The sequence below is a fragment of the Miniopterus natalensis genome, chromosome 17, assembly GCF_054644295.1.
Source record: "Miniopterus natalensis isolate mMinNat1 chromosome 17, mMinNat1.hap1, whole genome shotgun sequence".
Taxonomy (NCBI): Eukaryota; Metazoa; Chordata; class Mammalia; order Chiroptera; family Miniopteridae; genus Miniopterus; species Miniopterus natalensis.
The window spans coordinates 30,085,220-30,099,477 of NC_142097.1; the positions used below are offsets into that span (position 1 = coordinate 30,085,220).

At 40.5% G+C, this 14,258-nt stretch overlaps 1 protein-coding gene across 1 annotated transcript in view; it reads left to right on the plus strand.

Moving 5' to 3' along the window:
• Positions 1 to 14,258, plus strand: part of STXBP4 (syntaxin binding protein 4) — a 113,445-nt gene that overhangs the window by 58,326 nt on the left and 40,861 nt on the right. Inside the window, exon 12 of the mRNA XM_087826504.1 lies at positions 1,031 to 1,164. Within this exon, the coding sequence (XP_087682630.1) occupies positions 1,031 to 1,164 (134 nt within the window). The remainder of the gene's footprint in view (positions 1 to 1,030; positions 1,165 to 14,258) is intronic.

Sequence of the window (14,258 nt, forward strand, 5' to 3'; positions counted from 1 at the left end):
GATAGTTGGTGAATTCCATGATGATTATTTTTAGTAAAGATGTTAAAATACTCAGCAATCAGATTTCCCTCGTATGAATTAGGTGTGTCTCCTACCCCTGACTTCAAGGTCTCATTGTGACCTTGAATAATAATTCAAAGGCTTTGGTATTAAAAATGAAAGGTAAAATGACTACTTAAAGGCCAGAGTCTGCTCTTGCCTTAAACTAGTTCATGGAATAAAGACAAATTTAAGAAGTGACATTAAGCAAATTTTCACCATGTCTTGGAAAGTTAAACACTAGCAAAATTTGGTTCAGTCTTTTTAGTACACTGTATCTTCTGTGGTGGATATTTGTCTTGGTCATTCAACACAGAATAAAGGCTCTGTATTTGAACTGAAGAACTGATTCTTTAATTTCTCCTTGTTAATTAATCCCATCATGCTTAAGAAGATGGACAAGCAAGTAACAATGGTTTTGTCATCAGTTTAAAATGGTCTCTTTTCAAGTAAAAGTTTTAGTGTAATGACCTTTTGCAGGAAAACCTTGCATTTTTTATTATATCTGAATGCATTTATTTCAGGGGACATTTGCGTTTTTAATAGTAGTATAAGTGCTCTAGGCTGTTAGGTTTAGGGGAAACAAATGGAAGTGCTTAGAGATAATTTCATGAGTAAATATACATAATGAAGTTAAACTTAGTATCACCAGGAGTCATAGTTAATGTGTGTTTAATAAATTTATGTTTTTGAACTTAACTTGAATTTTCACAAAACGAAATAAAAGGCTACCCTGTGTTAACGTAATACAGGCACTCAGTAAATAAGCTCAACCTAAGTTTTTAAATATGCCTGTTTATTACACAGTCAAGAACTGAAAACAGAAATAATGTTTTGTGTGACTTACTTTACTTATGGCAATAAGAATACAGTGTTCCCAGATATAGAAATATTTCTGTACAAATTCATAACTAATAAGAATTCAGATTTAGCAAAGATAGGTGCTATTTATTGTGTAGTAAGTCTGGCTTTGTTTTTACGGCCCTCATAGTGACAGAAGAGCTTTGTTGGCCTCTCAGACATCCCTCACGCTGCCCGGGAGGAGCGGCCGGAACACCCCAGCGACCTTGGCCCTGGAGTCTAAGGAACTTGTTAAGTCTGTTCGTGCCATACTTGATATGGACTGTAAGTTTTTGGAGTTTTTTTCACTTTCTAAAAATAATTGATTTAACAGAACCAAAGAAAATTTCAAATTTGACAGCTTAACCATGTTGAAGTGTTGGTTTGACTACCATAAAACGGATGGCTAAGCAAAAACAATCTTAGTGCACGCATTGTGGGGGGACTGTCTGTTCTATCTGAGGTGCCCAGAATGGCTTCCAGTGGAAGGTGGCCGATTAAGACATGCCTTTGCTTATGTCCAAAGTGTCTTTGAAATGGAAGAATAAACATAAAAATAAGTGCACAGCAGCATAGGAAACCTGGAAAGGTGGAATCAACACAGAGGAAATTTTAAATGTTAGACAACAGATGGACCCCTGGCGGGGTGGCTCGGTTGGTTGGAGCGTCATCCCGTACACCGGAAGGTGGCAGGTTCAACCGCCGGTCACCGCATGTGCCCGGGCTGTGGGTTCTATCCCCATTCGGGGTGCCTTTGGGAGGCAGCCGATCGATGTTTCTCTCTCCTCCCCCTCCCTCTCTCTCTCTGAAAATAAAATCAATTAAAAAATATATGTACATAACAGATGGAGTAGTGTTGAAGGTACAGCCCAGCTGAGCAAAAGACCTCAAAACACAATAAATGTTAAAGACAAGATGCTGAGTCAGGGAGTTCAGCAGAACTGTGGAAAAATCCCCAGGATCACAGGAGGGAAAACCAGGAAGAGGCCCTGGGGCAGTGAGCATGGTAGTTAATTAAAGGGCTGTGGAATAGTGGGGCAGTTCCTCGCTCTTCAGAGCTGCTCGCTCAGGCATTTGCTCCTAAGCTGGGCCAAGAGAACACCGCTCTTCAGGAAATGCGTGATCTGCCGCCGCCCAGTCACCGCTGAGCTAGGAAAAGCGGGCAGTGCCCTAAGCAAGTTCCTGCATCTCAGTGGACAGGAGGTCCTTGGGGAGAAGCTTAAATGACCCGACATTTCCATCCTTTCCTTCCGCCGTCCCAGGCTCTTCTGCCTCCTCGTGGACTTGGACTCCCTTCTCATTTGTTTTTCTGTCTCTTCCCTTGATGTCAGTTGGTCTGCTGATTGTTTTCGTGCTGGCCTCTAACATTTCACTGTTTCTCTAGTTTCGCATTCTTAATTTTTCTGTGCTTGGGACCTCATATCAACTATGTGTAGATATAAATATATAGAGATATAGATGAAATTCTGTGTTGAATAAGTATAAAAATACTAAATTTCAAGTCAAGTCCTGGGTAGTAAATGGCTTACTTGGTGTAGAGTAATATTCAGAAATCCTTTGGGGTAACTTTGTACTTCAGTTATAGAGGATTGGAAACCATGCCTCTAATAGTAGCTGCTTAATTTATGCAATGGGGCTTTTTTATGTTTTGTATAACTTAGTACCTTTTTAAAAACTCAAATTACATTTTAAAAACGCTGTAAGGACCCTGTAAAAAAAGCCAAAAACCAGAAAAAAAAACCTGTAGGTTTTAAGGGGGATTGAAAAATAGCCACGCCTACTGTATTATGTGTAAGTGCAGAATTTTACGTGTCAGACATCTTTAAGTTAGAGTGGGAATGGGAGAGGAACAGCTTCACAGACATAGCCCAGTGGACACTGCCATCATTAATTTCAATTACCTTGCTAGCATTAACCTTTTTGTTTGTCAAACGTGATTATTCAAAGAAAATATTTAAAATTCAGCAGAACTTCTTTGGAAGAAAAGTGAGAAATTCCCTCTGTACTTTTTATGCATTGCAAGGTTATAAATACTTTGTTGTTTAAAACTGGCAAATAGCTTCTGTGTTTTCTTTTTATTTGGAAATGTAGTTGCCAATGTTGGCATGTTTTTCCCAGTACTTTTATAATTTTATATGACATATCTTTTTAAGTTTAATAATCAGATCGACCCAGCACGCTTTTCTTTCTCTTTACGCAGTAGTGTTTTTCTGCATGTTTGATGAAAAACAGAAAATTACTGCCATGAGGTAGATAATTCAGTGGCAGCCTTCACCTCATGTCCTTGGCCGTGGCCATCTGGTTATTTCAAGGTACAATCTGAAATTTTCTCTTAGGTAATTGCCTCCACTTTCTTCTTAATATAAGGACACTGTAAGATGTTCTATTTGTGGGATTTCCTCGGGAATGAGAGTAAGATTTCTTAGGTCTTAGAGCTTAAAAACAAGCCGCAGAGGAATATCCACAAGACAGTTGTGGACCTTTTCTGGACCATAGACTACACTAAAATCTGGAGAAAGTCCTCCTCTCAGAATTGTGCAGTTGTGCGGTTTTTGCATTTGTTTTCAGGTGTTTATGAACCCCAACGTAAGAACCCTGATGTAAACTATCAGGGAATCTGAGTGCATTGCAAACATGGCCATCCAGCCCTCAGCAGAATACCGTTAGCAGGGGAGACCATAGAGGCAGCCCGGAGCAGCAGCGCAAATCCATGTAAAAGATGCTCCTCAGAACCTTTGATGTTCCCTAGAGATAGATGCTCCAACTTTCTTGGGCAAATTACTTAACCTCTGGGCCTGTTCCTTCATATAAAAAGGTGGAGATCGTATTGGAAGTGGTAGGACTAGACAAATAAATGAGATTCATGTAAAGTAGCTAACAGAGCACTTGGTAATGTAAGAGGTTCCATAAATGGACATCACCACAGCTGCTAAGCTGGCACCACATTGTCATTACTTAAAGTAATTAATTTAAATGCACTTTTTCTCTGTGCTAAGTGCTAGATAATTATTGTCTAAAGTTTCTTTCAATTTGGATACTTTTGAAAATACAATAGACGAGAGCTTTTCTTAATGTATAACATTTAATGTTATTGTGGATTTTGAGTCAGAAGATTATCATCACAGGAAACTGTGGCTAAATGTCTGAGTCCATGTCTTTCATTTGTTTATTGCTAACTGTAAGAAAACTTTGGTCTGTCCTGTTACATTACTTCCACTGAAACAGTATACAGACAGAATCGGCACTCAATCATTTTTGGAATCCTTGGAGGCACTTTTATTGCTCTTCATCAATATGTACATGGTCAGTATTGTAATGCTTTAGTATAATCTTTATTTATAATAACTACTTTTGAACTGTAATCCTTTGACATCTAGATTGACAAACTAATCCTGTATCAAAAGTAGGAAGAGGCTGTTAGCTCTGTTTTAAAAATGCATCATAAAAGAATCTAGCTGGAGTCCCTTAGGAGGTCTTTAATAAAAGTATAACTTACCGACTTCCTGATTAATTGATAGCACAAACACAGGCCTCTACCTTCCTTCAAGATTCCCATGGAAATGATTAATGCAATATTAAAAATAGGGTAAAATTTTCAAAAGCACTAGCAGTTACAGGCAGACCCCCCCCCCACCCAAACTTTTCAGTACTGGGCAAGTAGGCCCTCACAGAAGGAAAACACAGAGAGCCAACTCGTTCCTCCCCCTTCTGAACCACTGTTGCAATGATGAGGAACCTGGCCGGAGGGCAGCCCTTACTGCATTCGAATTCAAAGGGTAATAAATAAAGTCAGAGACTGCCTGGGGCATAAACTCTTTTCACTCTTTTATCTTGGTGAGCCAGTGGCATTTTTTAAATTCTCAGGTTCACACAGATTCTGTGTCAAGCAGAAGGCCCCCTGGAGCTTGGTCCTTGGGGCAGCTTAGACACACTTTAGATCTGACACGCACTGGGGCATACAGGAAGCTTTACCTGTAAAGGGAGTCCCACACAGTGGCTTCTGCACCAAGTGTCACATTGCTCTGCACACCACCTCTGCTCCTGGCTTGCTTCTCACGCCCCTCAGACTGCTGCATGTCCTTGTACACCCAACGCAAATTCACATTGTCCATCCCCCAGCCTGAGCTTTGAGGGGGTGACTCCAACAGCTTGGTGAATGTCGGGACAACCAGGGGGTCCACACCCCCTTCCAGAGGTCAAAAACCGGTTCTTAGTAGAGAGCTCTCTACAGTCAAGCTTTTATAAAGAGAAATATAACACATATATACACACACACATTTCACCCAAGCTCTTATAAACAAATATATGGGGTGTGGCAAAAGTAGGTTTACAGTTTTGAATACATGAAACAGAGTTTATTCTTGTGTTATTATTTATTAGTTATTTTCCAAACCAACAGCCATAAACCCACTTTTGCCCCACCCTGTATACCTGAATACACCAATATGTGATTATGAAAAAGTCTCAGTATAAAAGCTAGAAAATATAGCTGTCAGGATTCAGAATAGACTTTGGGAATGATGCTGGTGATCTCATGCCAAAACCTCCTCATTCTGCTCTTATACTTAGAAGTGACCTTTAAAATTGTGATTGTGTGTTTAAAAGATGAAAACCAAGAAAGGAGTGTCTCCTTCACCAAAGCAGGAGGTAAAACTGTAGTGATAAGTGTGCTCTTAAGCTTCAGAGGTTCATGGAATTTAGATGAGCAGCTGGAGCAAAGGTTTCTACACCCACAGGGCCCAAGTTTGTCTTTTCTTAAGTTATTCATATATTGAACACTAAAAAAAAAAAAAAAAATCCCTCCAATTTAGAGCCATCTGGGCCTGGCCCCTAATTACAGTTGAAAGTAAATATTCTTGTCCACTGCAGGTGGGACTGGAACTTGGTACAACATCCTTGGGAGTCAGTTTTGCAGTACACATCAGGAGCTTTTGAAATATCTGCTTGAATGGTATGAGATTATTCTTCTTTACAGCTGCGTAGTATTCCATGGTATAAATGTCCCACAGCTTTTTATCCACTCATCTGCTGATGGGCACTTGGACTGTTTCCAAGTCTTAGCTAGTGTAAACTGTGCTGCTATGAACATAGGGGTGCATAGATTCTTTCTGATGAATGTTTCAGGATTCTTAGGATACATTCCTAGGAGTGGAATCACTGGGTCAAACAGCAGTTCCATTTTTAATTTTTTGAGGAACCTCCATACTGCTTTCCATAGTGGCTGCCCAGTCTGCATTCCCACCAGCAGTGTACTAGGGTTCCCCTTTCTCCACACCCCCGCCAGCACTTGTGGTTCATTGATTTGTTGATGGAGCCATTCTGACAGGTGCAAAGTGATACCTCATTGTGGTTTTAATTTGCATCTCTCTGATGATGAGCAATGTTGAGCATTTTCTCATGTGTCTCTTGGCCATCTGAATGTCCTCTTTGGAGAAGTGTCTATTTAGGTCCTTTGCCCATTTCTTAATTGGGTTGTTTGTCTTCCTCTTGCTGAGTAGTATGAGTTCTTTGTACACTTTAGAAATTAGCCCTTTATCAGCGACAGTATGGAAGGACCTGGAGAAAATTATGCTGAGTGAAATAAGCCAGGCAGAGAAAGACAAACATCACATGATCTCACTTATACGTGGAATATAAAGAACTTAATAAACTGATGAACAGGAATGATTCGATGACATGGAAGCATGGATCAGACTAAAGAATGTCAGAGGGATGGAGGGGGCGGGTGGGTGGAGGGGGAGAGATTGACCAAAGAACTTATATGCATATATGCACAGCCCAAGGACACGGACAGTGGTGGGGAGAGGGACTGGGGAGGGGGTGGAAGGGGTCATTGGGGAGAAAAAGGGACACCTGTAATATTTTGAACAAACAAACATACATACATACATACATACATACATAAATAAATATTTAAATAAATAAATTAATTAAAAAAATAAAATATCTGTTTGAAAAGTTTCTTTGACAGTTAAAAAAAATATTGTAATGATCATATATTTTAACTTCATAATCCCACTTGTTGGTATTTCTTGCAAGGAAAATAATGAGAGATGTGCATAAAAATGTATATGTAAGTCTTTTCATCACAGCATTTCTTATAATAGAAAGGTGGATGTTCAGCTGTTAGGAATTGGTTGCATCATTCTGTAATTCTTTCACAACCATTTGAAAGAGGATGCGCTTTCCTCCTACCCAGCAGTGACCATCTGATTACATGCGTCCGTCTGTGCCAGCTTCCGGCATCAGTTCAGGTGTTCCCGTCTGAAGTTAGCAGTGTTTTAACTTCTAAAATTGGACTGTCCGTAATAGCTAATTTGAAGTTATTTAGGCAGATGGAGGGTAGGTTTTATGAGAAGAGGGGGAAATGCATTCGAAGGCCTTCATAATTTTTCATTTAGATCCAAAACTCAGACTTGATATAGCACCTCCTCCAACGTTGTACTTATTCTGGGTCTCAAACTATCATTATTGCTTTTCTTATTTCCTCCAGAGCATATTTTTATTAACATGAATTTATCAAAGGAAGAGCCATATATCTTTGGTGAGCGTCAGCTGTACCGTTTAGAATGGGTATTATGGAGCTCACTTCTCCATAAAGTATCCATGCCAATTGCTCTGTCTGTCTTCTCCTGGACTCTGGGAGAATGTTCCAAGGGTAAAGGAATAGCTTTTGTGAGTCTGGTGCCTTCAGAGAGACAAGTTCACCTGTGTTTAAAGGCAGACCTGCTCTCTAGTGGCTCAATTATTGAGAGCCAGGTAGTAATGACTGTAAGTATTTGTGGTGTCTTACCGTTGAGGGAAATGGCAAGCTTATGTATTGTACCGTTGCAAATAAAAAGTAGGTCACTGCTGTAATGTTCCATTAAGAAAATATATCAGATTCAATCTTGGGTGATTTCTGGAAAAGAAACAATGCTGGGTTATTTAATTTTGTTTTAAATGGACAAATTATTATTAGCTTCAAGAAAAGTAAGTAATTTCTTTCCTGGTACAATTTTATTTCCAGAAAAATATGTCAGTTTAGAAAATGTAATCATTTAGATTCATGACTATTCTCCCCTGAACTACTGTCTACAGTTGGCCAGACCCTAACCTAGGCACTGAGATAACAGCATAAACAAAATTCTTGCCATCAAGTTGCTTAAGGGCAGAGATGGACAAACAAGTTAGCAAATAAGTGAATTACTATTCCAGAAAACAATGACTGTTATAAACATAATAAAACCAGATGATGTGTGAGGGAATGTAATTGGGGATGTTACTCCGCTTTAAAGGGGTGACATTTGAGCCCCGCTGGGCGTGGCTCAGCAGTTGAGCATCGACCTAGGATCCAGGAGATCAAGGTTCGATTCCTGTTCAGGGCACATGCCCGGGTTTAGGGCTGGATCCCCAGTCGGGGACCTGCAGCAGGCGGCCGATCAATGACTCTTTCATCATTGATGTTTCTCCCTCTCTCTCCCCCTCTCCCTTCCTCTCTCTGAGATCAATAAAGATATATTTAAACAAAAAAAAATAAATAAAAAGGTGACATTTGAGCCAAGATCCAAGCTGGAGAACATCTGTGGGAGGAGATTTTCAGGCCAAGTATAAAACCTCTGAGAAAAGAGCAATCTTAACATATTCGAGGGACAGAAAAGAGCCCGGGGTAGCTGATACATCTGAGCAAGCAGGAGAGTAACATGCGGTAGGGTAGAGGTGTAGAAAGGAGCCAGATCATAGGCTTCGAACACCATCCTTGGGAGTTTGGACTTTGTTTTGTGTCACAGGAGCCATTGATGGCCTTAAGCAGGAGCAGTGATATGACCTGATCTACATTTTAAAAGATCATTCAGGCATTTCTCTGAAACTGGACTGTAAGAGCAGCAAGAGTGAAGAAAGCTGGAAGGCTGCTTGGCTGCTGCAGTGGTTGGCGTGGGAGATGGTAATAGCTTGGGCTCAGTTTGGAGTAGCAAGGAACAAATACTCATTTTTTATAAAAGAGACTAGTGGTATATCAGGGTGGGTAATGGGACACCTGAAATTCAATGCTCATGTTTAGACTTGATATTCACGTGCATATTGGGTCCATGAGTCCAGATTCATAAAGCAGTTACCTGTCATCATCGCAGATCTGAGACTACCTCATGTTTCCCTATTGCTCCTTCAGCACATTAATCAGCTGTTGGGTGTGTGCCTTTTTCATGAAACAAATTCCTGAGAATTAAAGTGCTGCAATTATTTAATAATACCAAATCTGTAGTAACCTTCTACCATTCTCTGTTGGTATATAAGAAGCAAGCATAATACAGTTTGTCAGTCATAAAATTAGAAAGCCACCACGCTTCCAGTGCTTAATATACACAAACAAATTTCTACTGTGAATCGATCCCAGAGCTACCAAGTGGTATACATTTTCACAGAAGATCATTACCAGGAAAGTATTTCTGATATAGACTTTAATCACATATCCTGCCAGCAGCCATAATATATGAAGGCAGGGCTAGATGAGCAGTCCTTAATTTCCCCCATGAGGCAGGGATATAGTTGTCAAGGGGATTGCAGGATGTCCAATATCTAGGATTTAATCAAGTAAAAGCCGATACACCTGAGGACTAACGTGGTGAACAGATCGTAACATGAAATGATTTCTGAGACAAAAGCAGAAAAAAATACAAGGACTGCTTCAAAAACCACAGAAGGGCATTGGTGGTAAAGTATAGTAAATTACCTGTCTCCCAAAAAAAGGAACTCCAATTCCTTCCACAATAAGAGCTGACTGTGATAATAGGATGTCTGCAGTGTAGTTCATGCTTTAGTCCTATAACTAACTGGACAAGCAAAATGCAAATGAGACCAGAAATGAAATATTTTCCCCTTCAGGCCTGAGAGTGTCCTTGTCCAAATGGAGTGAATTTGGGGGGTTAATGGGGTGGGTGTTCTCCAGAGGTCATATGGGGACAAAGTATCAAAAGCTCATCTCAGAAAAGACAGCAGCAGTAGCAGTGGTGTGCTACCAGTAACAGCTCGAGTAATAATTTAATATGATAAACTAGTTCAGTTTCAATCCAGAACTTCCTGCCTTCAACAACAGACTGTGACTATTACTATGACAGATAATGTATTTTAAAATAATAATACCATAGAGATAGAACAGTTTTAAATTTTATCAGTTTTACATAAAGCTTAAAAGGACTATTTTACATCAGTATGTCTCTGCACAGCAATCCCGTGAGGTAGGCATTATTTCTAATTTAAAAGATACAAAAAGATGAAGGCTCAGAGAACTTGAGTGGTGTACCTTCAGTCACAGGCTTGGAGAGGACAATGCCAGAACCCTAACTCAGATCTTCTGATGAGCCCTATGGGTCCCTCAGGGGTATAGCTGTCATTACGTCACAACTGAATTGGATTTTTTTCCTCCTTGGAATATATAAAATGGGGGGAGGGCTGTCCTATACTCAGTGGGATCTTAGATTTGATACAGTGACCTCTCAGTCTTCGTTACTGTCTCTAATGTGGGAATACAATCTCCATGACATGTTTCAAGAACAAAGGGAACTAGTATTAAAGTGCTTTGTAAAATATAAAGCACTATGCAAATAGAAGATTATGTTTAGAGTTCATTTTTTGTTTTAATTAGAATCATGGACCAAAATTTACCTCATCTTAACTAACTTTCATGACTTACAAATCTTCAGAATAAAGCAACAGCTTGCGCTGGTTCTCGAAGTTCCCCCAGTTTTCCATCAGTTATAGAGGGTACCTAATGCTTTGGTGCATTAGTTTCCCAGGAAGTCAGATTGGGAGAGTACCTGTTTGTTTGTTTGTTTTTTATTAGAAACCTCTGTATTGTTTGAATATTTCTTTTAGAAGGAGCATTTGTTACTTCTGAAATTTAAACCATCTTTTGAAAGTAAAATAATAATAATAATAATAAACATCATAGAAACTTCACAGTAAGAAATAAAAGCTCTCTCTGGAATCATTTACAAAAAGGTGCATAAAGACGGAACAACAGATGTGCCAAGGTCAAAGGCCTTAAAACCCAGGATATAGACTCAAGAACTGAACCTTTAATAATATTTTTCAAAAATGTATGAACTTATCCAGCCAACATTACCAGTCAGATTAAAGATGATTCAGTCTGGGGACTACACGATGCTGTTGGTGTTTCTCGTTTCTCCTCCCAAACGCTAATAAAAGCTAAAGTCAAATAGATAGAGCGTTGGGAGTGAGAGAACCTGCCTCTTGCACGAGATCTTTTAAACCTTGAGTTAATTTCTCAGCCTCACTTTTGCTCCATTTATAACAATGGAAAGAATGGGCATTATATGGCTCATTACATTACAGGATAAAATGAAGGAACATTTGAGAAATCATCTTCAGTTTTCACATAAAAATGAGTTGTTTGTAGCCTAAATGCTATCCTTATCAGAAAGACAGATTCACTTTTTACTCGTAGGGAGGCAGAGTGGCGCATTGCAAGACCAGTTCAAAGACGCTCTGCCACCTAATCGCTTTGTGTTGGGGTCTCTAAGCTCGCCCAGTCTCCTTTCTTCATCTGTGAAGATGGAGAAGTCACCAACTCACAGGGCTGTTGCAGGAGTTAAATAGGATGTGTCTGCAGGGGCCAGCTTAGTAAAGATAATGTTTATGAAGTGACTCGCATCTTGTAGGCACTCATTATGTATCGTCATTACAATGTTCGTCGTTCATTGTCATTACGTAAAAGGAGTATTTTGTCCTTGCAACCTAGTCCGATATTTTCTCCCTCCCCCCTCTTTATTGGAGGAGTAGAGGGAGAGCCAGAAACCTTGGAAGGTGGTGAAAGGCTCTACTAATGTAGATTTATATACTGTATCATTATTAAATTACTCCACCCAAAACTCATAGGAAACCATGTGCTAAAACCTCAAAAACAATTGCCAAGAAACATTTCGCTCTTTAAGTCGCAGTAAAATTTTCAAGGAAACCTAGCTTCAACTCCAATTTATTTCATGGACATAAAGCTTGAAATAATAATAAAGAAGCTTATGTCTAACCAGCAGCCTCAAGGGCTCTCCATGTTTCAGTCTTGTATATGGAGAGGGAGGCCTTGCTGAACTTGTATAGAAGGTAGAAATACTGAAATTGCCCAGGAATGGGTTCAAGTAGCCACCAGTTCATCGCAAACCTTAAAACTAGACTTTCACAGGCATTCCGCCCAATGAGGAGGGAGTAAGTCATATAGATGCCCGGTAGAAGAAAGCTCCAGCAGCAAGGGCAAAGGCCCTGAGGCAGGAGAGTGTCTAGTATGTTTGTGGAAAACAAACTGCCATTTGCCGCTGTCTTCCCAGTTGAGAAACTGACGTTCAGGGTGGCAAAAGGCTAGAATTTTCCCGGGGCGAAAAAATTTCCTTCTGTTAGAGTAAGAGCTACAAATTACATTCTTAGAGCTTTGATGAGCTTTGTGAATCGGCTCTGTAGGAGATGACTCCCTTCTGTCTCGCCCATCTCTGACTCTTTTCTGTCCAATCAGAGGAAGTTTTGGGGGAAATTGAAGGAGATTCCTTTACAAGCTAAATTAAGATTGTGTTGGAAACACTGTCCCGAATCTTCCTGAGAGAAGCAGCTGTCCCTCCTCACCACGTGACCTTGCCTCATTCAGCCTAACATTCCCAGTGCCTGTCACATAGTTGATGTTCAGCAACCGACTGATGAGTGAGTTTGTTGTTAAGCTGCCTCACCCACAAATTCAGGAAGAAGAAAGGAAAGCCACCCTTCCCTTCTGGGGTGCTTTTCCTTCTTAGACTTTTGGGAATGATAAAACAAACAGGACACTTACTGGTGTACAGGAAAGCAAACGAATGACTCCTGAGAGTACAGAGATGAGTGAGTTATATCTTGTAAATAAAAAGAACCTTAACCTAATATGAATACTGATTATTTCATAATTCTCTTGTTTTCCTCTTGGGTTTTTTTTGTTTGTTTTTTAAATATATCTTTATTGATTTCAGAGAGAGGAAAGGAGAGGGAGACAGAGAGACAGAAACATCAATGATGAGAGGGTCATTGATCGGCTGCCTCCTGCACGCCCCCGACTGGGGATCAAGCCCGCAACCGGGGCGTGTGCCCTGACCAGGAATTGAACCCCGGATCACCTTGATTGTAGGTCAGCGCTCAACCTCTGAGCCACACCCGGCCGGGCTTGTTTTCTTCTTAATCTGCAGGACTCTAGTTTTATGAGACACACTCAGTGTTGGCAAATGCTAAAAGCTTAATTGTCTGATTCCGAATGACACTGACCTAAGGGACTCATCCATTATGTCTCCACTCTTTATCTTCATGTCACATAAAAGCACAAGCCTTTTGTAACCCGATAGTAATGGAAATGCCTTTATCTTTTATTCATTTAATTTTTAACTTCCTTCTTGGTAGACTTCTAGTGGAACAGTCTCAATGTTATTCATTCCTGTTTGGTACATTGAATGCCTGGTACATTGTAGTTCATTACCAGCAATTTGTGAATTCTCTATTAATGCTTTTGTTCATTGATTCCTCATTGCCTTGTTGGACATACTGATGGCAAAATGCCCAAAAGATTTGGTTTCATTTATAACATATAAGTAGAAGATGGGTGAAAATATATGCTCTGTTGCTTTTACTGTTCATTTCAGAAACATGGTATTGTTTTAATCTAAACTAAGCAAAGGGGAAAGTATTTTAGCTCCCGATGTCCTTACTTGTGAGTTAGGAAATTAAGTACCCGTTGAATTGAAACCTCCGTCTTAAAAAAGGGAATGGGCAAAGAGTGAAGGGATGCTCAACGGCCTTGTGCATTGCCTGAGAACATGGTTAATGTTGGAAAAGTTAACAGGTACCATGTTACTTCTCCCTCCCCTATGGCTCATTCTCTTGTGGTCTTTAATACATAGACCAGACCCGATCACTCCCCACGTCAGACCTCCCCATTCACTCCCCGTCACACTTAGAGTAAGAGGCAGGTTCTTTACCACGCACAGGGAGGCCTTCGCTTCAGGCCCTGACCAGCCGTCTGACCTCATTGTCTGCCACTCTTCCTGCGGATTCTACACCAGCCACCTCGGTCTTTCTGTAGCTGCTCAGACACACCAGGCTCATTCTCACCCACCGCCTTTGCACGTGCCCTCACCCCCTGGAACAATCCTCCTTCAGACCTTCCTAAGACCCTCTCACTTCATTCGGCCTGTGCTCTGATGGCATCTTTTGAGAGGCTTTTCCGGCCTCTCTAAGCCGCTAGCCCCATCAGCAGTAGGTATCACTCCTGATTCCCCTACTCTAATTTGTTTTTCCTGATCGTACCGATTGCTCCCTGAGACTGTCTGCACCACTGGAACGTAAAATACAGGAAGGCAAGGTGCCCGCCTGCCTGGGCCACC